Genomic DNA, 26,407 nt, shown 5'->3' with positions numbered 1-26,407 from the left:
TAGATAGATAGATAGATCTCCATCTAATCTCCTCCAGAGCCCACAAAAGACATAGTACAGCTGTTTTCACAGGCAGTGTAGTACTTCTCATGGTTTGTAAATTTACTCTGAAGTCTAAAATTGTTGGAGTGGTCTACTGGACTTTGGTCAAACTTTCTAGCCCTGTGCATCTTAGTGGCTTGACATGGGACTCCAGAGGTCTTTCCGCCAGTGCTGAAATATGTCTGTTCTGTGTTATATGTTCTATGGTATATGCAGCACCATAGCCCTTGGCAAAACACTGTTTTGTTTCACTGTGTATATGGTTGAAATGACAATAAACCTCCTCTTGAACCTTGAACCTTGAGATAGCTAGATAGATAGACTATATACCCATCTGGGTTGGGAACGCCATGGGATCTGTAAGTTAGGAAGAGCTGGTATGCATCGCTGGTGAGAGGGACATCTGGAACACCCATGCTTTGATGACAGCTTCGCACACTTCTCTCTCAATCAGCTTCATGAATTGTAACCTGGGATGGTTTTCAAACAGTCTTGAAGTTGTATTCTTGTTGGCTGCCTGTTCTTTACTGTGGTCCAACTCATCCCATCTCAGCTGGGTTTAGGTTGGGTGATTTTAGAGGCTATCAGTCATCTCCTTCTTGGTTTATTAGTCCTTATAGAGCCTGGGGGTGTGTTTGGGGGTCCTGTTGAAAAACAAATGATGGTCCCACTATGGTGGTTGGTTAGGTGTTGAATAAATCGCCAAAAGCGTCAGCAGCAAATCACCTCCACACCATCACATCTCCTCCTCCTTTCTCCATAGTGGAAACCACACATAGATGTCATCCTCTGCAGCAGAGGTAACTCTTGGTCTTCCTTTCCTGGGCCAGTTTCATCTGAGCATTTTATGGTTTATGCGACTGCACTTGAAGACACATTGAAAGTTGCTGAAATGTTCTGGACTGACTGACCTTCATGTCTTAAAGTAATGCTTGAACCATTTACTGTATGCGAACACTACCTCTGAACACAACTGATGAGTTCAATGAGTTTCAAACTCATTGAGAAGGCACACCTGTTAAAAAGGTGCATGCAAACACACCCCACATCAACCTTGTGTATTTTGTAACAGTTTTATTGGTAGGTATTTACATCTGAGATTATTACATTGCTATCATACATCGTATACTGTATCTTGGAAGGAAGTCTAAAATACTTTGCATAAGACAGGTTATTGCAGCAGCACTTTTATCCTTTTGTGACTTTTCAGTTCAATGATTGTGTTGGACGCAAGCTGCCACAGATATTACCTTTGGTTCAAAAGAAAAAAGAAACCCCCTTCGCTTGAAGCGTTTGCTTTGCATAGACAGGAGAGCCATGATTTCAAAACATAAAGAGAAAGGAGATTAAACAAAAAATCAGGAAGAGGAGAGGAGGGGTACATTCACAGATTTAAAGGGGTTTGATCGGTTAGTGCATCAAACAGCTCAAACGGGGAACAGCCTGTAGCTTGTTGAAGGTTGACCAACTTTGGACAATCACTTTTGTGAGGCGGGTTAGAGACACATGATTACCGTCAAATAAAAGTAGGACGATGGACGTGCGACTTTGAACATTGCAGCAGAAGCATCAGAGAAACGCCATGTAAACATGATGTTTGAAGCTTCAGACAGTCAAACTACATGTTTACACATTTCAGCTTTCGTAATAAAAGCCAAACAAGGTTGTTCAAACCATCGCAAGGACATCAGAGTCCGAAATAGAACAGAGGTCATTTAGACCGGTGATTGTGTTCCTTATCCCAGAACAGAGGGGTTATCTTGTTTTCCTCTGTTGCACAGTCAGTAGACACAATGCTTCATTATTCGAGGCCCAGACGGACACAGAGGCTCTACTGAAGGGTGACTTTAGCAACATGTACCGAAGGTTATGAAAACGTGTTAATTACGGTCACGTTGAACTCATTAATGAGTCAAGTCTCAACACAGGCACTGGACTGAAAATATGACGTGAATGGAAGATGGTGATTGGTTTAACTAACTTCAACTCGCCTCAACATTAGCCCCCCAAAAATGGACCCAATTTAGGGGTTCTGTTTTGAAATAATGAAGATCCACCAAAGGATTTTTAGCTCCAACAAAGTTCTCATTCGTCAGCTTGGAGATGGTAGTTTAGTTTTAGCCTTCTCCAGAGCTTTCTTCTGCATCTCATGGTCTCCATCAGTGGATGGAGTCTGCTCAGTTCTCATTACAATACATCTTTAAAACAGTCTTTTTTTTCTCAGGTGCCAATGAGCAGCAATATTTGGGGCGGTACAAATGTTTTCTCTGGTGTTCCTCGTTTATCAGCAGCAGAAATTATTTCCTGCTCAAGTTTGTTTTTCTTTTGTTTCCATTTCAGCCAAATTTCCTGTTATTTCACCCCCTGAAAACATTTCATTTCATGTGTTAGTGGCTACCGGTGATGTGAATGACTTCACAGCATTGACCAGAAGGTCATCGACCAGGATCAAGAACACCAGCAGAAACCATCGTCAAACAGAGATACCATTTCCCCGAATGTACGAAAGACTTCTTACAATGCAAGTTAAGTTCCACACTTAGGTCACATGATGCTCGCTGAGCCATCTATGACAACTGAGCAAAAACCATGAGATGTGGCTGAAATCTAGCAAGCAGACCTTGAGTAAAGACTATTTTCTCATCGGCTGGAAAGAAAAGACCAAGTCTACGGTCATTCCTCTATAACCGGTACAGTTTGGATTATCAGCACACGTCTGTACCTCTGCCCGGAGGAACATTTCTGTGCGGAGCGGTAACAGGAGACGAGTAATCTCAAGCGAATTGGAATGCGATGATGGCGAAACGGAGACGGCGTGGTAGTGTAGGTCAGTAAGAGGAGATAACACGTGATCATGTCATACATCATCTGATACAGAGTTCAATGTCAGGAAGTCATGCTATCATGAGATACACACTTATAAAAAAACAAACAAACATAAAAACAAAGTAACATGTTTTTTTACACTATAAGAGTAATACTATTGCTCGAGCATGTCGAAAGCTTAAAACTCTCTTATTGTGTGAAATAAAATTTAAAAAACAACATTACAAAGAGTGTCTTCGTCTACATGTAAAAAGGCACAGTTGGCAATCCTGATTACAACAGTAGTAGTTTGGGATGACGTGCTAAAAGGTGTCAGACGGCAGGCACACTATGAAGCCAACAGAAGCGTGTAGCATAAACACATGACGCACATGAACGCACACACCTTTCTTTTGCATTTCAGTCGCTCAATCTCGGATCAACAAACTGCATTCGGACTCACTAAAACAGCTTCTTTCAAACGAACACGTGAAAAACAATACACTGGAAGGCTGTCGTGGAATGATAGGCAAAGAGTAAAAACAAGGGAGCGTTCACCGTCCGAACACAGCGACACTTTGCTTGACGAGCTCGTCACAGCTTCCGCGCGACTTCAAACCCCACCAGGAGCGTTTCAGAAGCGTTTTGCCCACCAGACCTTTGTTTTCTTGCTCAGATTTGGTCATTTTTCTGATTTATGTGCTTCTACATATGTAAATATGCTTCCCTTTTGGGTGTTTTATTTTGAAATTGGACTGGATTCTCTGTCGTTTTAATGTCCGACTTCCTCGAGCTGCTCGTGGCATCTTCTAAAACGGACCACAGCGCCACGTCTTGTGGGGTTTGAAACATTCACTGTAACGCTTCACGTCTTCAAGCAAAGTGCCACTTTTCTTTCCCCCCTTGACATTACGAATGACTGCAGGTTGAGGAGAAGTTGGAAGAGAAGGCACGTTATTGAGACAATCAACAAAATGACTCCTGCAGCGCCGCCTCAGGTCTAACTTCAGCTGTGAATGTAGAAATTGGAAAAACAAATAAAAAAAATAATAAAAATCAATCCTCTCTCCTCTCGCCCTCCTCGTCACTGTGCCTGGGCCCATCCTCTTCATCCACGCCACTGCCACCACCGTCGCCGTCGATTGTTTCACGTTAGCAGGCCCATGCGAGTGAGCTTGGCTGACAGGAAGGAGTGGAGGACAAACACCACCGGCTTTGGGCCCGAGTGGAGGTCAAAGACCTGGAAGATACAACAATACAACAGCTAGTTCAGATAAGAGTCATTCAATGAGTGCTGATATAGAGAATAACAGCACTGAGAACATTCACTACGTGTCACTCAACTACTGTTCTAGACTGTTATTGGTCGTGCTGTTATTCTAAATATGAGCATAGCTGTGATTATCTTCTTATATAGTGAATTTTCTAGCATACACTATAATAAAAATATACTCTTCTTATGTGTCACATGATTTTAGGAGGGTTTTTTTCAGCTGTTACCAAAGTAACTACCTTTTAACTACAGTTTGCTGCTTCTGCTTTAAATTTTTAGGACAATGCAATGACACGGTGTTTGTACGGTTCAGTGGAATAAATGCTGATGTACAAATTTAGAGGGAACTGGTTTGGTCAGCTTTTGGTTTTTCAACAAAAGGTTTTCAAGTCAACCTTTCAGATTTCAAAGATTCAGCTGCGTGCATTAGTGAGTCTCTCTGATGTACTTTTTTTTGATTAAACAATTAATAAATCAACAATATAAAGTTTAGTATCACACACCAAACTGATCTAATTCCTCTCTTACACGACTCTTAACTTACCATTTCACCCTCTGGACCCCCAAAGTCAAGGTAAAGGTTGCGTATGCCGTCGTCTGCAGACATTTTGAGCTTCTCGTAGGGGTATCTGAACAGCACGGCGCCCCCGGCTGGATCTGCCGGCTCCCTCGTCACAGTGAAGCCCTTCTCGTAGTGCAGCGTCAGGCGGACATCCTGTCTGTTCAAGGTGCAACCTGGAAAACAAAAAGACGAAAGAATGAGTAAAAGACAAACTTTAACAAGCTCCTCTTTGCCGCTGTTGCTGCTGCCGCGCAGTGACAAGTGTCTCTTTTATATAAAGAGCTTTAGCTGAGAGGTCATTCGATCCGAAAGCATTTCCATGTGTATGACTGTAACTTGACTCAGCTTGAATGTTCCTGCACAAGTGTGCGTTTGTGTAGCAGCAGGACACCAAAGAAGAAGAAGAAGAAAAAAAGAGGCTGAGGCCTTCCAGTGCTGCTCTGGCAGCCAACTATTGTTCTGCAGAGGGAACACATTCCCCTCTGCTGGCTCCCGCTTCCACTTCACAGTGCTGCTCTTTCTGAGCCAGTTGTTGTCAGGAGCTTCCTGTTACACTCACAAGTATTTTAATGTGTGCAGGCCAACAATATATACTGAAGCAACATCAGGATCTTTAATACGTTTAATACTATCAGAAGGTAGCTGCAGGAAACTAGGTAGTTACTTTGGTAACGGAGAAAAGAAAAAACTCCTAAAATCCTGTCACACACACAACAAACAGTGAATCAACAGTGTTTAGAGTCTGTGTTTAATTTAGCACGTAACCAGCTGTTACTTTAGTGACAAATCTTCATGTTTGAAACGGTTTGCCTCATTCCTACACTTGTCTAACGAACCAAAAACGTTTGTACAGTGTATCTCTAAGGATTATATAAAAGCCGAATTGGCAGTCAGTCTGTCGACATATGACGTCCTTTATCTCGTGTTTGTGAAGTGTTTTTATGGACACATAATGAACTGTTCAAATGTCATATTTCTTTAAAGGGACAGCGCAGGGAGCTTTAGTTCGATTCAAACAGATAATATGTTTATTTTTGAATGCCTTGTCAATGCTACAGAAACATTAGGTAACTTAGGTATGATACGGTTGTTATAGTTATCGGTTTGATTAATGGTTGTGTGTTGATTACTGATGGTGGCTGATCAGGTTCATTATCAGTTAATAGTAGAACAGCTGTAAAGCTGAGCGACACAAGTTAAAAGTCTCAGTGCAGTTATTCTCTATATCAGCACTCATGGAACGATGATAAGGTTGTCTGACGGTTTGTTATTGGTTTGATTAATGGTTGTGTGGCTGGCATTCACTTGTAAGCATGATGAATTCATGCACAAAGGTGAACCCACATCCTCTGTTCAAAGGTCTGCTTACTCTACCAACCTGTGTGCACAGACACAAACACAGGTCACGTGAGCCGTACACGCCAAAGTCAGTAGTTGTAGTCTGTGGGGTTTGTCTTGTATTGCATTGCGTAGTGTTTCCTGTGGACAATAAAACATCAGCACATGGGGATTCTTTCAAATCTATAGCTGTGTTTTGGCTCATGTCTGATACAGTTTAAATAAGCAGTTAAATATAATTGGTTGTTGGTCGAGTGGTTTGTTGAACTTTTGGTTAAATGTCATTAGTGAAAGTGTTAAGATTCTTTTCTTAAAGGTCCAGTGTGTCCAATTTATTTACAGATTTATTCCTTATAACCGTGTGGTGTGTCTCTCCCATATGATACTATTGACAGTACTAAGTAAGTACAGTATTAGTACCACAGGCTGTATGCTCAGGTTCCTGGGCATGGCAGGCAGAAGAACAAAATGATATTCAAAACTGAGCAATGTCAGTGATGGATATTTGCCAAAGACTTCAATTAAGTTAATCAAAATCAGCTTTGTGAATTTCTGCCCAGCAACCAGCTGCAGTTAGCTGCTAAAAACAGTCGACCAATCAGAGCAGAGCAACGAACAGCAGCTGTGTCCGTCAGTTGAAACTTCAGAGAGAGAGGGAGAGAAAGCCTTGACAGTTCACTTTTGAAAAAGCAACTTCAACGAAACCGTAGGTCGTATCAGTAAACGAAAACGATTATGAGCATCCTGAGGTCTTGCTGAACGTCTACATATATAATTTGTGTGTCTAAAGTTTAAAAATGCGACCATTAGAGCGAGGTAAAAAAAGTAGTACGTCTGCTTCCCTCCACAAATTTCTGCCCTCAGTTAATATGGGAGTAAATGCGGCAGTTGGTGGGTGATCCTGACGCATCTAGGCTCATTGAGCCAAAACTAAAAGTCTGACAGCTTCAGCGGGTACATGTGATCGACCGGCGTAAATTTTCCTACAATTTGATGTTAAAATTATTTCTGTAGAGTGAATTTCCTACAATTTGATGTTAAAATTATTTCTGTAGAGTGAAATTTGTGCCACTGAGAGCATTTTGAAATTGTCTTTTTGTGACAGATTTTCCTCCCCCTCGCCACTCTAGCTTCCGAACATTCCGTCCATAAGCGCCCATGTTAAATTTTCCCGCTCTTCTTTGTCGACTTTCTACATCACACCGTTTTAACGTTACCGTTAAAACCGAACATTAATAGTCACATCAGGCACACTAATAAAAATATTAAAGGACATATAAATACTGATTGATTTAAATAAAGGTTGGGATAAACACACACACTCACCAATAGAGACTTCTTTGATGAGCTCGGCGGCAGCGTGCGCCCCCTGTACGAGGGCTCGCGTCCACGACGACAGATCCCAGTGGGTCTCCACCCGGAAGACGTGGGACTCGATGCCCCGTCCCGTGCCCGTCCGAGTGGCAAACACCAGGTCTGAACCCTGGGCGGGAGAACCCCGGGCGTTTCCAGAATGAACAAGTCTGGAAGAAGAGAGAGACTCATTTCACATTCTCAAAAAAAAACCAACAACAGATAATTCACACCTCTAGTTAGTGTAATTTCCTCAATAGGAAGAACTGGGTGTCGTCATATGTGTGGTTCCTATTTTCGTCGTTACCACTAACCGTTAACACGACCATAACCTTGTTACTTTCATTTTAATGTGAGTAGCTTTAAACTTTCGGGTACTTACCACGAGTTACAGTTTGCTGCACGTATGATGGAAAGTACAGAACTGACAGCATGCTCAAACAAACTCTGTGTGTGGCTTTCAGCTGATGAATATATGCAAAAAAAGTCCCATCCAAAATGCACTTTAATATAAATATAAACATCTGTAGCATGAATTTAAGTATGTAAAGGAGTTTTGTGTGTTCTGTTCTCTTGCCGTGAATCTTGTTTGTTTCCTGAACCTGTCCGGTAAGATTTCATCCGCAGTTTAATGGACTACCCCTCGCCTGTTGTCTGTTGTCTTTACCTTGTAGCTAACAGTGGGTGTGTGAGCAAAGGTATGGACCAGGACTCTCTGCTCCACGGCACTGATTCAAACAGCAGGATGTCCTTCTCCGTCAGCGCCATGACGATTGGTTTGTACTGCTGCCGCCCACCTTCGAGCTGGACCTAAAGACAGAAAAGAGTGTATTTTTATTATAGAGTATGCTAGAAAATGTAATATATAAGTAAATATTCACAACTGTGCTGATATTCAGAATAACGGCACAACCTCAAGTGTGATATTTGTTATATACGGCAGTTCTACAAGCTCCATTTATTAGTAACAGTAAGAGACAACAGATAATCAACACGTGTTTTTAAACTACTTGTAGTTCATCTTTGTTACAATCTAAGATACATGATGACTGTTAATGTAACGGGCATTAGAACATCTGTAAAGTCTATTTATAAGTCTCAGGTATAGTGATGTAGTTTGGCAGTGTGCAGCTGCAGATGAGTTAAGTGGCTCATCCTGACAGTCTGACCTGAATTTGGATGTAAAAATAGGTCTGTGTGTTTGTCTGAGTCACGGCTGAGTGATTGAAGTGTCGGTGGAGTTACAGTGAAAAAGCAGTGACGACTGTGGCGTGTAGGTGGGCTCTACAGGAAACAGTGCAAAAAGCAGCGGAAACTTCCAACTCTGTTTCCTGTTTGAGGCCGGTCAAGATAAACACAGCCACACATCCATACACTCGCCATGACCTTGAATGAACGCCTTCATCAGAGGCTTGTTCCTGGATGTGAACTGAGACCAGCCCTGGTTCACTTTTCAATGAAGGTGTTTAAATTTAGGGCTGAAGCTAATTCAAGAAAACACACTCTTCCTGTCTGCAGCTGTGGTTATTATGTTAGAGCACAAATGCCAGAGTTTACGTTTGAGGTTTTAGTAAGTGCAGTTGACGTGGGTGTCATGAAACAACAAACAGCAAACTGAGCCCAAAAACCACCGTTACCATTTCCTTTTGAGAGCAACGTAACTAATCAGATTTAAACTGAAAATGCACCGTGTATTCCCAAACTACCATCTCAGCATGTGCTGATAAAAAAGTGTTGATTACCTTGAGATGTTACATTACTCTTTAAATTGGATTTTAATGTTAAATATATCTATAAAAAAGAAAGCGAAAGAAGAGTGTGGAGATGCCATCGAACAAGGCAACAACCCCCCGACCACCTTGAACGCTCAAGTTCAAGTATAAGCTGTACACATGTTTAATATTTATATTTTGGCAGTCAAATGTTGGCGCTAATGCTCCATATGGTTGCAATTCGGCAAATGAGAAGAAGTGGTAAAATGTGATCATAATTTCCGGAACAGAGGTACTTGAATTAAGAATACCCTGCTGAAATTAGCGCACTACCCCAAGAAGTACATAGTACTTCAGTGAGAGTACACAGTGTACTACATACAGTAGACGGCGGTAGATCCACTATCGAAGGCTCACCACTCTGTTGATTTTGTTGAAGTGCCAACAAATACTTGGTTTGGTTGGTCAGTGTCAAAGTAGGGCGGGTTGTTGTTTTCGCCATGCTGAGAATTTGCCCAGTTTCAGGGCTAATAGATGACATGGTATTGAATTGGTGCACAGACGTCCTGTGTACTCGCTGATATCCGATCCCGCATTTTAGGCCTTGTTGGAGGCATTTCCGATGCTGGTACCAGTATCAGTATCTGAACATGATGATCAGTGTAAGATAAACACGAGAAGCCTGTCATCTAAATGTTTAGTTAATGTACCAATGGATAACTTTTCAACTTTGCAGGTATTGGATGACTGTTTGTCCACTGTTTGTGCTAAGCGAGGCTAATAACATACTAGACCTACTGTACTCAATGGTCAGAGAGTAAATGTAAACGGAAATCTTCAAATAATAAGTGTCATTGTTCTGTAAACAATCATCCTGTTCTGTGATGCTGCACAGAATATTTAAAGATTAGCAGCAGCGATTAGCAATAAGCCCTGAAAGGGATTATCACCTGTATAAGACAGCACGCAGCCGTTAAACTAAACAAAGCTGAAAATACCTGTTCAGCCAACCAGCCGATGTGTTTGAGATGGGGGTGCGTGGAGGCCGTGGACGAGGCCCCCAGGTAAGCGTTGATGTGAGCCAGAGTCTGAGGCAGCAGGGCGGCAATGTTGGTGTGGATGGCAGTGAACCAGGAGTTGGCGGTCGGTCCGTCTTTACAGCGCAGCACCACCGTGTGCTGGCCGTCCGGGGAATGGAGCTCCAACAGTCTGAACGGGACAAAAGAAACGTAAGAACTGAATCAGCAGCTTCAAACGAGACAATGTAAACACCTCATGGAAAAGAAGCAATCACAATCACTAAGGTCAAAGGACAAAGTTTGATATTTCTTTTCGATGTCTTTGATTGTCTATCCATCCATTTCCATCTTCTTATCTGGGGTCAGGTCATGGTGGCAGCAGGTTTAGCAGGGTGCTCCAGGAGTCCTTTGCCTCAACAACATATTCCAACTGCCCTTACGCTAGATGGGCTATGTAGTCCTTCCAGAGGGTTTTGGGGGGTCTCCTCCCAGTTGGAGGTGACCGGAGCACCTTCAAAGAAGGGTGCCCAGGAGGCATCTTAATCAGATGTTGAACCAACTCAGTTGGGTCCTTTCGACTTGAAGGAGCTCCCTCTGGATGTCTGCACTCCTCACCCTATCTCTAAGGCTACCTGGCCACCTGATGCCAAAGCCCCGAAGCTCATTTCAGCTGCTTATATCCGCAATCTCATTCTTTTAGTCACTACCCAAACCTCATGACCATAGGTAAGGATTGGAACGTAGATGGACTGCCTTAGCTCCCTCTGAACCACAACGGTCCGGTACAATGTCTGCAGTACTGCTGACAATCAATCAACCAATACTGGGCCAATATGAGGTGATGCAAGAATGAGCAACACTCTGGTTGAAATAATTTTAGATGTTGAAGGAGAGTTGAAGCCACCAGACAAGAGTAAATCTGGGACTGACTTTTAATCATTGGCAAGAGCTTGGTGAAGTAATAAATACTGTAATCATACCAAATACACGTGTACAGCTGTGTCCATATTTGACAAAACAGTTTGGAAAATAGTGACATTGTATGAAAAGTAACAACCTGCAGTGACAAAGAGGAACAAAGAGGAAGCTTAACCCAATTTCCATTACCTCTTACAGAACAAACATTCCACAGAAGCTGAACACATGAACAAAATAAACACCCCCACACACATCTAAACTCCCACATACGGAGATATTTCTATCCGACACACACACAAACGTTGAGGATCGTACCTGTTTTCTAGATCCGGCATGGTGAGGTTCCTGCTGATGAAGCACATCTTCAGGCTTATGACCTTTCTGTCTTTGGAGGAGGACGAGCTGCTGTGTTTGGGCGACCCGGAGTCCTCGCTGCCACTGTAGCTGGGCGACTGTGGACGGATGCCATCCCACGGCAGGTCGGCCACCAGGGATGGCTTCTTAAAGAGTGGAGAGACCTCGCGGATGTACTTCACTGTGGAGGAACACAGACAGATATCAACCGACATCCAATACTAGGCCAATACAGGGTCATACAAGACTGAGCAACACTCAGGTTGTCCATGTTAGATGCCTCTACCTTGGAGTTTGACATTAAATCCCAATTATTTAACTGTTATTCCATAAAATTACAGATTTTAAATCATCACTAAGTCACACACCACCAACTATTTCACTGATTTTGGTGAAACTGGATCATATTTTATGGAGAAAATGTTTTCTGGTTTTCCCTCTGTTGTCCACCGGCTGTTCCGCCTCAACTCTCTGTGATTTACAGAGTTTCCTGATGGACAGTGAAGTAAACTGGTGCCAACTTGTAGCTGCAGTTAGCTCACGTTAGCTGAGTTTGTCGGCTGGGCTGTGAGCTCAGAGCACCGAGGGATTGTTAGTGTTTGCACCAACGGGTAGAGGAGGTTATTAGGGAATGCTGAAGGGGAGCCAGTGTTGTGACAGAACAGGAGCAGGGCGAGCTGGGCAATGTAATCAGGCTCTGCAGCCTCTATGGACATAATGACAGAGGAGAAGAAAGCGAAGAGGACGTTGTCAGAGGACGCTAAGAAGATGAAAGAGTGAGCGAGCAAGAAGCCGCCGGACAAGAGTAAATGTGGGACTGACTTTTAGTGGTTGGTGAGAGCTTGGTGAAATAAAAAGCTGAAAGACAGACGCCGAGCTGGGCTGACTGCTGCTGGACTAGGCAGTGATATTAGCTGGCTGCTATTGTCTTGTGTTGTTGACCTTATTGCTGATACCATTTGTTGTGGTCTGCTAACTTAGTGCTGAGCACATAGCACACAGTAGCTTTATTTTTACAATGTTCAAGCAGTTTTTGAGCTTTTTTGCTGGATTAATCAATGGAAAGAAAGTGAATGCTATAACACTTAAATGTCAATTAAATGTTTTACCAAAGAAATAATACAAACATTTTATTGTTCCAGATGATCAAACGTAGAGATTTGCTGTTTGTCTTTGCTGTAAATGAATTATGTTTTGTTTTTTTGGGGTTTTGGTCTGTTATAGTCCATTTTATTGAGAAAATGATGGTTTCAAAGTGTTAGCTGCAGCTCTAAATTGAAACCAGCCGAATGTTCAACCCAATAAACTTTAATTGGAAATTTTGCAAAGCTGCAAAAGAATGAAGTCAATAATGGCTCTAATGACTCTTTAAACTGTAGCATCAAATGCTCTGTTGTAGTCTGTGCCAGCTCGCTTGTACTGCAGACCAACAATCGTCATCTTAACAGACCAACTTAAGTAAAAATCTTTTACAAATACGTGATCCATCATAACAGGATAAAGTAAATAAAGCCAAACAGGGGAAGCAAACCGAGGCCAAAGACCAAGACCAAACAGCTGCTGAATATCCGCAGATCTCGAACAAACAGTGTGTTGATAGTTTGACCATCTGTGGGATTCAACCCAATAACACGCAGTCACTCAGGATATATGATGCGGCTAGCCATAAACCAGACCATAAGGAAACACTCGTGGATGTTTCCTGAAAGAAGTCAGAATTTTAATCTGCTTTTTTAAAGACACTTTGGGGTCCAGTTAAGGTTTTTTTAAACAACGTTAAGAGAGAGCTGTGGTTTGATTCTCTCAACAATCGGCTTGTTAAATTCACACTGGGACGGAAAACCGTCGTTTGTCCGCGCTGAAGTTTAATCGCACCCAATTATTCATGTGGTATAAGGACACTGATCATTCTCTGGCCACAAGCCTGGAATGTAAACAGTCCCTGCTATCTTCCAGCATGTCTTAAAAGGACTGGATCGTGGTCGCTTGTGCGAAATTATCTTAGAAAAACAAGAGTTGACTTGGCTGTACAGATGTGAGCTCGGCTTTTGTTTTCCCGACTTTCCAAATTTGGTCCCGCAGGGTTCGAACACCTCCCGCCTCCGTGCCTTCACTTGCTCTCTTTAACTTTTATCCTCCCTCGTTCACGCCCCATTTTTATCTCCTCTGTGTTTCCTCCAAGGCATGCTCTCTCTTCTTCTTCTTCTTCTTCTATGTGTGCGAATATGAAAAAAGAAAGCCAGTGTGTGGGTATGTTATGTGTGAGTCTGCTCTGTATGAAACCTGAGACAAGAAGAGCTGAGGTCATTCTTGAACGTAGACCGAGATATTAGGTTTGTGCGAGTGTGTGTTAGAGAAATCTAAGATAAAGTCGACGGTAATGTGCTTTGTGTGGCTCTAAAAAAAACGAGAGCCGAGCACAACGCATGAGTCTCTGCATGCTTGTGTGTACATTATACTATGTGCAGGCATGACTCATGAGCGACGGGCGCGGTTGGTAGTAATGTTAAAGGCAGCGAGCCAAGAATCGGAGGCTCATTTCGCCAACCGCACTGCCCGTACCAACAAGGTCCAGGGTCATTTCTGCAGACGTGAGTGGTTTGGAGAGAGTAAAGTGGACGTGAGAGCATTCCTGGATGTTTATGTCTGAGGGTCATATGGAAAGAGGATGTGTCTACTGCAAAGGCCCGACTCTCGGCCTAATAATCAGATCTGGTGCAGAGATGTTCGGCTGAGATATTTTCCGTCCGCAAGCCCGGGGGCTCTCTGTGGTTCTACATGTTTATATATCTTCAAATACTCGATGAACAGCTCACTCACGAGCTCGCGAGCAAGGCTTTGTGCTGTTGTGGTTATCAGCGTTCAAGTAGATTTTCCATGGAAAAACAAAAAAAAAAAGGTTCTTGTTGAGACAGAGTTTGACACAGCGGGCACAAATCCAACTCGAGTTGTCGGGAAGACACTAAATGTGTTAGCTCTCACCTTCACATCTCTGACGACTGCGGGACGAGAACTGCAAACTATCTGTGGTCAACATCTTATATCTAGAAATGCTAGACCAAAAAAAATCCTCATAGATCATTGGCTCTGTTCAAAAATACAGTCCAAGTGTTACCGAACAGCCGGACAGGAAAAGAGGAAATGGGAAATGAATTGTTCCCATTTCCTCTAGCAGAAAGTTTCACAATGATTATTTGGTTGTTCTCTTGAAAGGAGAAAACAGAAGCACTGATTTATCAGCAGGTAATCATCATTATGAGTAAGCACCAACAAACGTTAATACACTGACGGCAGCAGAGGTTGCCATGCAAGGTGTGAGGGAGCAATTCATCTTGCCCGAGGACTTCAGGACGACCTGCTCCACCTCCTGACGTGCCTGCACACATTTTAGTTTCAAATGTTTCTAAATCTTAATCTCGTTACTGGATTTGAAAGTTTTGTTAGTGAGAAGTCTGTGAAGGTTCTCGTCATCCAGGTCATAGTTCTTCAAGAAGGGTTAAATCTGGGGCAGATGGACTTGGTTGTAGATCCAAAGAGACGTTTCCCAGGACACTGAACAGTAATTCACACCTGGCCTCATGTGACTCCAACGACCATCGTCAACACTGGACTTCAGGTGACTTTAACAACTCGTCACAACAACAATGAGCACAATCCTGCCTAGGCTAGATACTCTAATCTCCCAACCAGTCAATCCGAACCACTCAGAAACCTAAACTGCAGTTACTCAAACGTCCACTCGAGGCTGGCTCCATACCAACTGAACCGATAGGGTCAGTGGGGTTGTCGCCTTCTGCTTCAAGATTAAACTCAACAACTACAAGATTCCACTAAGTCCAGACCTTACTTTCCAATAATTTTGGTATAGATGGAACCATATTTAAGGTCATCTATACCATTTATTGATAAAACACCTAAACTAAAACTAAATTACTTTGTTTAATTCACCTTGTATCTGATCCACCAACCAGCTCTTGAGTGACCTCATTCCTACGGTCGTCTCACACTAAATTAGCACTGGTGGTGAGTTGTTGAGTTCTTGAGTTGCCAAATTGACAAAAAGTCTGTCGACATATGACGTCCTTTATCTCGTATTTCGAAAGAGATTCTGAGCGTGTTTCTACGGACATGAAAGGAATTGTTCAAATGTCATATTTCTACCTCCGTGGCTGTGAAGTGAAGCCGATGCTGAAGTGCCAAAAACTGCAGTTCCTCTTGTCGTCCACTTGAGGCTGGCTCCAGAAGTGAGTCAGTCTCCATAAGTCCCCATGTCCAAATGTCCAACTTCACAGCAGAAATAAACATGTTTACAGCCTGGTACAAAAAACAGTTTTGGTCTCTGTAGCTAATTTCCCCGTTCATGACAACTGTACTGAGGGTGAATTTATATACAACTCACCTGTTCACATTATATTAAGACTTAAAGTTATGCAGGGTTAAGAGCGTGGACGCTTTGAATGACGTTGGCGTTATATATGGTATGTTTGAGCAACCAGGCGTCATTCAGCTGGCCTCAGGTTGGCCACGTCTTTGCTGGGACGTGGAAGAAGTAGGACTACCAACATGGTGGCGGCCAGAGCAGATTTTGAGCTTCAAACCGACTCTTCAGAAACCCGTGTAGGACGTTATGGATACTACATCCATGTTTTATAATGCCAAGAAGCCTCTTGGTTGAGAGGTGAAACGTCTTCACGGATCTACAACTAAGTCCAAAAAGAAAAATCATGACTCGACCTCAAACTTAAAAAAAACACAACAATGGGAATTTATGAAATATCAGCAGGATGTTTACAGGTTTTAGTCCTTCATGCTTGTTACAGGTTTCCCGTCTCTTCACGGTCTGTCTCTTTGAGATTAAATGTTTCTTCCTTTCCCCAGATTTGTTCGTTTCTGCCTGTCTGTCTGTCTATCCTGATCTCATTAGCTCCATCACTCAGCTCCACTTTTGTTAATTAGGTCTGCACACAGAGGACTGACGGCTCACATATTTTAACCTCTGTATTTGCGTCTACATCAAAGTGTGTGTGTGACATCCCATCCCATGAGGCTCAGCTCGTCCTCTCATTCCTCCTCAGTGTAGAAGAAAACAGGCAGAAGAGTCTGACTCGACACATATTTGATTGTGGCATTAGTTGTGGTGCGAAGCTGTCCGTAAAACTACCCGCACTCAGACCGCCTTCCTCTCTTCTTTCTCAACACACACTCAGACACACACATAACTAATCATCTTAAGGAATGGCCGAAATAACGAAATAATAGCTTACAGAGCAGCGAGTCAGGCAGTCAGACCCCAGCCTCTGTATTTTCCCCCCAAAACTGCCCAGAAATTCCCCCTGTGGTTTGGCTCGCTGCTCTCTCCTCGCTCGTTCCTTCTCTTTCTCCACCCTCTTCATCTTCTCGTCCATCCCTCCATCGGTCACCTCTCTCTCCCCCCTTCTCCATCCTTTTCTTTCCCACCTCTGTCTTCTTAAATCTCATTCTCTTTCTTTTCTTTTGTTCGATCCTCTCTTCTTCTTCTTCTTCTTCCTCCTCCTCCCCCCTTTTCTTTCCCTCAAAGTCTGTTTCTGCCAGAAACCTAATGGGAACAATGTGTGAACCTCCTCGACGGTTTTCTGGCTGATCTCGCGCTGCAGTTCTTATATTTACATAACAGTTTAATCAATTACTCTGCAGCTATTCTCATGTCACGATAAGTGTCACGGCACCGACAAAACTACTTCACTGCGAGAAGACGCGTATTTCATATTTCTGCTGCTTTTGTCTTTTGGCAGCTTATAAGAGGACGTTGACGGACGAAGCTGAGAAGAGAAAAAGGAGAGAGTGAGCGAGCAAGAAACCGTCGGACAAGAATAAATGTGGGACTGACTTTTAGTGGTTGGTGAGAGCTTGGTGAAATAAAAGGCTGAAAAACAAACGCCGAGCTGGGCTGACTGCTGCTGGACTAGTCAGTGATATTATCTGCTGCTGTTGATCATGAGTAATGTAATCAGAAGAAATACTCGAGTACAGCGGTCCATATTTACCACAGTGGTATTACACTCTGAAACTGGAGGCAACTAATACCAATAACTACACAATGTTGCTTTAAATATCTCTATAAAGTCTTAAGACGAGCTCTATTAAGACAAAATAAAGAGCTTTATGTCTTTTTTCATTAATCTAATAATAAATTAAATGAATGTAGGTCAACTTTATACTAAATCCAAAAACCTGCAGCTCACAAAGAGCAGCTCAGATCAAAACACGAAACATTAATTCCCATGATTCCTCAAACACAGAGTCACACCTGACTCCCTCGTCTTTGTTGTCGTCTAACCTGGATCAAGAGGAAACCTTCGGGAAATCAAGCCGTTGAAGTGTAAACACGCACTGCAACGTTTATGATGCTCGGTTAAAGGATAAAGCAGATTACGGACGAAAATAATCACATTCATTGTTCAGCACTGCGGCGACTGTTAAAGATTACACATGTCGGCTCATCATGTCGACACAGGCTGGATGATTCACGCTGCGCTGTAAATCAGAGCTGCAACCGAGTTTTCACTATCGATGAATCGTTTAGTTACTCCAGGTGTGGCCTGTTTGAGCAACCAGGCTTCATTCGGACCAGGTCCGCCGATGATCCACGTCTTTGCTGAAGAAGCAGTACATCGAATATAGTGGCGGCCAGCCCCCTTATATTTTGAGCTTCAACTGACTTTGTCTGGGATTACATGACCTACTTGTTTGTTCGACACTTCATCTTCCACATCACATAAAAACCGTTTCATGAAATAATCAAAGTTTTTGTGCGTTTGTTTGATTCCAGCCCAGCGAATGTGTTTCACAGTATTCATCAGCTCTCTGCTCATACGTTATATAACTCGCCGTTTCAAGTGTGTCGCAGCGTTTAGGTTCAAAAGTGCAAAAGAGGAAACTTCCCAAATCAAATCTGCTCTAAAAGAGAGACCAGACTATTCTCCACAGTTTCCAGTTTCCATTTGGCTCGTACTGGACTCCAGTTTGACACCAGCACAATGACGAAGAAATACTAAACTAACTAAACAAGTTTCTGTTTAGCTTGAACGGCTCTTTGGAAACCTTTGTGACCTCACGGATACATCGTCTATTCTTTATACTGTCAGTGGGCATCTCCTTCATTTGTTGCATTTCTAGCTTTAAAATGACAAACACAAACAACCAACCTCACATGAATCTCTGTTTTTATATTCACATGAATCTATTCGGTGCTGATATTTAATTGTTTTGGCGTCAGCTCTGCTCACACTGCAAACACATGGAATCCAAATATCTGCCTGTCACGATCCGCAGGGCCTTTTTTTGACAGCTGGATACCAGAGACATACCATCAAAGGCGGTGGTGGTGGAGTTCAGACCCAGGCAGAGCCGACAAAACCCGGCATGGCCCACTTCAGCCTGTGCTCCGTGGCAGAGGACACCGAGCGACACAGTGAATAGGACGGTTGGCTGGTTTTGGCCTCCGAACAAAAGAAAGGGACTGTTCCTCGTCAGGGTTGTCCCCGTTTCATCAATAGCCTCTGTGTCTGGTATGTGCTGTCTTTATCCGTCCAATTACTCGCACAAAAGAAGCTTCGTCCTGCGTCTCCTTTCACCGACCGGTGACGGCCCGCTTGCTGCGAGCCTCGACTAATCATTCGGACATATGGGGGTGTTATGTCTATCAGTCAGCTGGCGAGAGGAGGGCGGCTGTCTGTCATGTGTGTGATACGTATGTCATGTGTAAACAGGCAGTTTAAGAAGTATTCGCTTCCTCTGACAGGATGTGTCAAGATACAATCCAAGAAAAACTGAATCCATGACAGGCTGTTAGATTCATCGTCTGACTCGTTGAAGGATGTTTTCAGACAGTCCTTGTTCCTCTTTACGCTAAAAGAAAGGGACGTTTCCGAGGTTATTTATACATTATTATGCAACGGCCCACTTTGAGAACCCTGATCTATGACCAAAGAAAGCCCCTCATCCATCAGTAATATCTCAAAAACTAAAAAGAATGAGGCTGACCTGAGCCAGCATCAGCGTCTACATTCCTGGTTCGATGCTCAGCAATCTTTCCATCAGGAAAGTCTGTAAATCACCTTGGTAGTGTGTAACGTTATTCCCTGTTGGTCTAACCAACGGCAGATTCGGTTAGCAGCAGTTAATTAGTGGTTAACTACTAATCAGTTACATTGCCCACTCGCCCAGCTCCAGTTCTGGCACGACAATGGCTCAGCATTCTTCGTCCTGGTGGTCCAAAAACGCCAACACTCCCCCAAGTGCTCTGAGCTCACAAACTGAGATAACAGCAGCTGCAGTTGGCATCAAAGCAGCAAATATATTCTGTATAAGATCTTTGTCAGGGTTGGTCCAGATGTTGGAGGACAGATGGGACAAAAACATAAAACAGTTTGTCTTCATGAGGACTTAAATGTAAAGGAAAGTAAAAGTAAAAGTCGTGTAGTTTCCTCTTACAGAAGTACTTTCACTATAAACTGGACATCTTGAAACAAGTTAAACAGTCAGTGCAAATGATGCTTGACAAGATTATCTTATCCAACTTGGAATAAAAAAAAGATTAAATCATCCTAAATGAGGTAATCACTCAGTAGAGTTGACCTTTGTGTCGTGTAGCTTTTCATTGTAATTGAAGAAAACGAGAAGTTGATTTGCAGCGTAAACATTAATCTTGAATATATGGGCCAAAAATGAAACCGACAACCTTTTTAGACACCACGCTGTTAATGCAGTCCAGAGTCCCTAGATGTGTCAGAAGCTAAAAGTGTTGGCTTCTTTCGCCTTTTGGTTAATCTTGGTTAAGCAAACAGATTAAAACCTAAGCAGATAAAACATGAGAATTCATTTGGAGTTCCTTTCAGCTCTGGTTTGGTCTCAACCCACCAAAAATATCTCGTCCTTTAGCTGCTTAGATGTTTCACCTGCTAGCCAACGGGCCAAATGATGCCTGGTTGCATCAATCAAAGCGTCCACGCTCTTAATCCTGCATAACTTTAAGTCTTAATATAATGTGAACAGGTGAGTTGTATATAAATTCACCCTCAGTACAGTTGTCATGAACGGGGAAATTAGCTACAGAGACCAAAACTGTTTTTTGTACCAGGCTGTAAACATGTTTATTTCTGCTGTGATGTTTTGAACATGGGGACTTATGGAGACTGACTCACTTGTGGGAAACGTCTTTTTGGCTCTACAACCAAGTCAATTTGCCCCAGATTTAACCCTTCTTGAAGAAAGATGACCTGGACGACTGAGAGCCTTAACAGACTTCTCACCAACAGAACTTTCAAATCCAGTGACGAGATTGACTCACTTCTGGAGCGGCTGTTTGAGTAAACCACAGAGGTTTGCCGCCTGGGTCAGAAGTCAGTGAAAGTGTGTTGCAGGAGGAATCATCCAAGCTGGAGCCTGCATGTGTTGACCTTTGCCCTAAATACGCACATGCAAGCGGAGGTCAGGAATGTGGGCCACCTCAGCTAATTGTGAGAATATCTGGAGGTTTGGTGTATTGTTTACACGGCACCGTGGTCTGGAAAACTCAAAACCTCGTTCTTGTCCCGACCGTCGGAGGGAAGAGCCGGTCCACAAACAAACACATCTCGGCGCCCGTCGAACTGACAAACAGTGACAGGCAGCTGACACATTCTTCCAAACGGAGGCCCGTGTCTGGACGGGAGGCTGCGGCAGGAGGCAGCACATCCTCCCGTCTACGCCTGAGGCTTTCTGGAAATGTGTGTTTTTTTTTCTTTCTTCTTAATACCGATGTCAGTCGCACTGGGCCAAATTCCACCAGCGGTTTTTAAAGTAATACTTATTTCAGTGTTTGACGAAAGCACGTCTGCTGTGCGGCCGATCTCCATCAAACACTCGCCGACTGTAAACGACACAATATTTTGACTTTATTTTAATGTAATCAGCACAGTTAACAGCTTAAAGTGTCTATTTATGGAGCCTCGTTCTGACTTTGAGTGGAAATGTGTCACGCATTGATTAGTCCCTCCAGTTTGAGCTCGTCAGTATGCATCCGGCGTTCATTCCAAACCATTAAACACAAATGCATTTAGTTGTCCCTGAACTGGAGTTTTTTTTCCAAACCCCAAGGGCTCTGTGGCCTCTCTCTCTCCCTCCGATTCACTCTTTTTTTCCATGTTTCTAAGGATTGAACAGTCCTACATCAGCAGCGCCGTTTGGGATCCGAACTCATCTCCATGGAGCTCTGTTCGCTCTCGTAATGAGCCGGCTAACAAACACGTATTCTAACGCGCTAACCAAAAATGTATAAATGCACCTCAATAAAGTTAATTAATGTACTTACAAAACACTAATGCTAATGCTTATAAGTGTAGTAATAAATGTTTAACATAAACATCAAAAAACACACAGCCATCATACCGTTAGCACCTTATACAGTTATGGCTAACGCGTTAGCAAATATATACTTAATTTATCAAATGTTAAATTGAATTAATACACACATACAACACTAATGCTAAAGCTTATAACTGTATTACTACGATTTTGGTCACCAAAGCGAAAAAAACATAAGAAAACACACACAGCCATCATACCGTTAGCAGCCCGTAAAGTTATGGCTAACGCGTTAGCAAATATATACGTAATTTATCAAATGTTAAATTGAATTAATACACACATACAACACTAATGCTAATGCTTATAAGTGTATTACTACAATTTTGGTCACCAAAGGCAAGAAAACAAGAAAAAACACACACAGCCATCATACCGTTAGCACCTTATACAGTTATGGCTAACGCGTTAGCAAATATATGCCCAATTTCATACCGAACATACATTGATTTTAAGGTGTGTTTCTGGTGACATAGAAAATGTTAAACTGTATTAATACACATACAAAACACTAAGTGTATTGATACATTTTAGTCACCTAAAGGCAGAAAAACATCATACCGTTAGCAGCCCGTAAAGTTATGGCTAACGCGTTGGCAAATATATACTTAATTTATCAAATGTTAAAATTAAATAATACACACATACAACACTAATACTAATGCTTATAAGTGTATTACTACAATTTTGGTCACCAAAGGTAGAAAAACATAAGAAAAAACACACAGCCATCATACCGTTAGCACCTTATATGGTTATGGCTAACGCGTTAGCAAATATATGCCCAATTTCACACCGAACATACATTGATTTTAAGGTGTGTTTCTGGTGACATAGCAAATGTTAAACAGTATTAATACACATACAAAACACTAAGTTTATTGATACATTTTAGTCACCAAAAGGCAGAAAAATATCATACCGTTAGCAGCCCGTAAAGTTATGGCTAACGCGTTAGAAAATATTTTTCACAATTTCACATACCACAGACACATAGCAACAGTCATTTTATTGTGTGTTTATGGTGACACGGCTAATATAAATTCAACCTTCACTCTTCTTTTAGCTCTGTTCTTCTCCACTAACTCTTGACTAAAACATTTGGCTCTTTAGCCGTAAAATGTTTGACTTTCTTCACATACTAATTATACGCTAATTTTGCCTTACTGCCATTTAGTGCTGGGCAAGTAAAGGAGGTGTACTGTTAGTTAAAGACTAGAAACAGCTGCCTACAGGTGTTAATGAAACAAACAGTAAACGTGCTGTAAAAGCAAAACAATTAGCTAAAAGGGGCTAACGGTAAAAAAGCTATAAAAAAATTTTTTAAAAGCCCCTGATGATTTGTCACCATAAACAACCTCTTTTACATTTTACATAGTCATTTGATTCAACGCTATAATACTATAATAAGCTGTTATTTGCAAATGCCATAACTTTACAAGCTGCTAACGGTAACGATGGCTGTGTGTTGTTTTTCTTTCTAAAATAAATGAACACACTTATAAGCTTCAGTGTTCAGTATTTTATATGTGCATTAATAAAGTTTAACATTTCTTATGTCACCAGAAATACACCTTAAAATGAACGTTGCCGAATGTTTTCAGCTTGTGAAATAAGGCAAATATCTGCTAACGCGTTAGCCATAACTTTACAAGCTGCTAACGGTAGGATGACGGTGTGTTGTTTTCCTGCCTTATAGTGACTAAACACACTTAATAAGCTTCAATGTTTAGTATTTTATATGTGTATTAATACAGTTTAACATTTGTTATGTCACCAGAAATACACGTTAAAATGAATGTTTGGCAAATATCTGCTAACGCGTTAGCCATAACTTTACAAGCTGCTAAAGGTAGGATGGCTGTGTGTTGTTTTTCTTTCTAAAATAAATTAACACACTTATAAGCTTCAGTGTTCAGTATTTTATATGTGTATCAATACAGTTTAACATTTGTTATGTCACCAGAAATACACCTTAAAATGAACGTTGCCGAATGTTTGCAGCTTGTGAAATAAGGCAAATATCTGCTAACACGTTAGCCATACCTTTACAAGCTGCTAACGGTAGGATGGCTGTGTGTTGTTTTCCTGCCTTATAGTGACTAAAATAAATGAACACACTTAATAAGCTTCAATGTTCAGTATTTCATATGTGTATTAATACAGTTTAACATTTGTTATGTCACCAGAAATACACGTTAAAATGAATGAAATGCAAATATCTGCTAAGGCGTTAGCCACAACTTTACAAGCTGCTAACGATGTAACGATGGCTGTGTGTTGTTTTCTTTCTAAAATAAATGAACACACTTAATAAGCTTCGGTGTTCAGTATTGTATATGTGTATTAATACAGTTTAACATTTGTTATGTCAACAGAAATACACGTTAAAATCAATGTTGCTGAATGTTTGGTAAATATTTGCTAACGCGTTAGCCATAACTTTACAAGCTGCTAACGGTAACGATGGCCAAACTGTATTCTTCTTATATATTTCATCCTCTGAATGCAGTGAACACACAAACATGCTGCGCAGTTATATTTAAACACACTTCTGCGTTGTGCTTTCTCATGCTTGTATTGTATTTTGAGTAATGTAACACATAATTTACGTGTTTTCTCATAATTTACACATTGAAAATGTCTTTAAGTTTGCAGTGACATCTTATCTTCCTACAAACCACAGCCATCCACACACACAAACACACACAGAGTATAATGCATCTAACTCTGACTGGGACCACAGTGTGGTTACTTTCCTGTTTACACTAATCAAAGGTTTTCTGTACTGTTGATATTATTTAAACCCCTGCTCCTCCTCCTCCATCTGTTTGTTTATGTCAGTATGTCTCTGCACCATAATGTGTTACAAAAATGACTTTGTGTGTGTGGAGTGAAAGTTTAAACCCAAACAACATGTGGAGAAAGTTATTTAATGAAGTTTGCAACCTATTTTAACTATATTGTAACTTAATTATACTAATTTAAGGTGTTTACCCTATTAATAGGACTTTAACTCACTCATAATACACATTAATCATGAATTTACTTCACTTTTGGTCATTTTCTTTTATTATTTTAAAAATAGTCTAATTTAATTATACTAATTTAAGGTGTTTATCCTGTTAATATGACTTTAACTCATTCATAATACACATTAATCATGAATTTACTTCACTTTTGGTCATTTTCTTTTATTATTTTAACTATATTTTACTAATTTAAGGTGTTTATCCTGTTTATATGACTTTAACTCACTCATAATACACATTAATCATGAATTTACTTCACTTTTGGTCATTTTCTTTTATTATTTTAACAGTATTCTAATTTAATTATACTAATTTAAGGTGTTTATCCTGTTTATATGACTTTAACTCACTTATATGTGCATTAATTCATTAATTTCGGTCATTATCTTCATTTTTTGTTTAAAAATATTCAATATTTTACTTTAATAATGCACTAAAAGTTCATTCAAACTCTCCATGATGAGTTTTATGTGAATAAAAAGCTCCAAACTTAACTAACTTTTCAGATGTCGCAGTAACTTGCAGCAGCCGGGGTGCACAGAGGTGTGCAGCCCGGCCACAGGAGCCTAATCTCGGCCTGTTCCGAGTCCCCGCTCTCGCGTTGTCCAACTCACCCTCCAGCGTCACTTCTTTTCCAGCCTTCTTAAGCGCCTGCACCGCCAGGTCGTGCGTTGCCTCCCGGAGGTCGTTCCCGTTCACCGACAGGATCGCGTCGCCCACCCGGAGAGCCCGGCTCTGATCGGCGGCGAGCCCCGGGAAAATCTTGGAGATGAGGATGGGCATCCGGTTCTCTCGCCCCCCCTTGATGCTGATCCCCAGCCCGCCGGACTCCTGTTTGACAACCCGGACTTTCCGCACCGCCTCCGAGGAGCCGTCCAGGCTGACCGGGAAGTCGCCTTGCCTGGACCCGAAGCTGGACCCGGGGCTGCCGTAGCTGGAGCCGGGACTTCCAAAGTCAGAGTTTGTGCCGTTATTCGGGTATTTCCCGGGGCTGTTTACACCGTAGTTGCCGTCGTATTGACCCCGGCTGGCACCCCCGCGCCCCGGGCTGCTGCTGCGCCCACGACCCCCGTGGTTCTGGTTCTGGTTCTGGAGTTGGCCAGAGCTCCCCGGACTCGTCCCCGGGTCGTTTCCGTTCGACATGCCATTCCGCAGGCCCGCCGGAGAGTTGCTGTAGTCCCAGTGGTTGCTGCCCCCGTGTCCGCTCGCCTCCGCCTCGGCCGTCAAAGTCAGCGTCTCCCGGGTGAGTTCGGCGGCCACTCGGATCCAGCGGTCGCGGAGCAGGAGGTCCAGTTGACCGTTTTTGTCCGCTCTGGTCCAGATTGCCATTGCCCGGACGGTTCGCCTGCTCTGAGGCGGGCCCGCTCTCACACTAAACTCATCACCAACTTTTTTTTTTTTTTTCTCTTTTTCTCAGAGTGCGCACAAACAGCAGCGACTGGGCCGCGACGACACACCCACTCCCGGGGAGAGAGAGGGAGAGAGAGGGGGGAGAGGCGGCAGGACTCCCCCCAGAAGAGAGAGAGAGAGAGGGGGAGAGAGGGGACAGAACAACCGGCCGAAGGAGGCTTGTTGTTGAGTTCAGGCTGCAAAGCTGCCCGACGTCCACCGACAAG

General features: G+C 42.4%; 1 protein-coding gene across 1 annotated transcript; it reads right to left on the bottom strand.

Moving 5' to 3' along the window:
- Nucleotides 1-1,101: 1,101 nt before the first annotated feature.
- Nucleotides 1,102-26,202, bottom strand: sntb2 (syntrophin, beta 2). The gene is made up of 7 exons (XM_010749333.3): nucleotides 25,406-26,202; nucleotides 11,338-11,557; nucleotides 10,084-10,294; nucleotides 8,041-8,183; nucleotides 7,347-7,543; nucleotides 4,665-4,855; nucleotides 1,102-4,087 (listed from the first exon to the last, which is right to left on the bottom strand). Exons 1-7 carry the CDS (start codon nucleotides 26,118-26,120, stop codon nucleotides 3,995-3,997), a joined length of 1,770 nt encoding a protein of 589 aa, XP_010747635.1. The 5' UTR covers nucleotides 26,121-26,202; the 3' UTR covers nucleotides 1,102-3,994.
- Nucleotides 26,203-26,407: the final 205 nt, after the last annotated feature.

This window comes from Larimichthys crocea, chromosome XXI, assembly GCF_000972845.2.
Source record: "Larimichthys crocea isolate SSNF chromosome XXI, L_crocea_2.0, whole genome shotgun sequence".
Classification (NCBI taxonomy): Eukaryota; Metazoa; Chordata; class Actinopteri; family Sciaenidae; genus Larimichthys; species Larimichthys crocea.
The sequence above is the reverse complement of the archived record's forward strand: the minus strand, read 5'-3'. Positions and strand labels throughout refer to the sequence as shown.

What these genes read in the sequence shown, in the direction of transcription:
- sntb2 (XM_010749333.3), bottom strand. Translation starts at nt 26,120, where the DNA reads ATGGCAATCTGGACCAGAGCGGACAAAAACGGTCAACTGGACCTCCTG. An exon ending in ATGCCGGATCTAGAAAACAG is followed by an intron (nt 10,295 to 11,337) that starts GTACGATCCTCA and finishes TGTCCCGTTCAG; the next exon opens with ACTGTTGGAGCTCCATTCCC. An exon ending in CACCCACTGTTAGCTACAAG is followed by an intron (nt 7,544 to 8,040) that starts GTAAAGACAACA and finishes CTCTTCTTCCAG; the next exon opens with ACTTGTTCATTCTGGAAACG.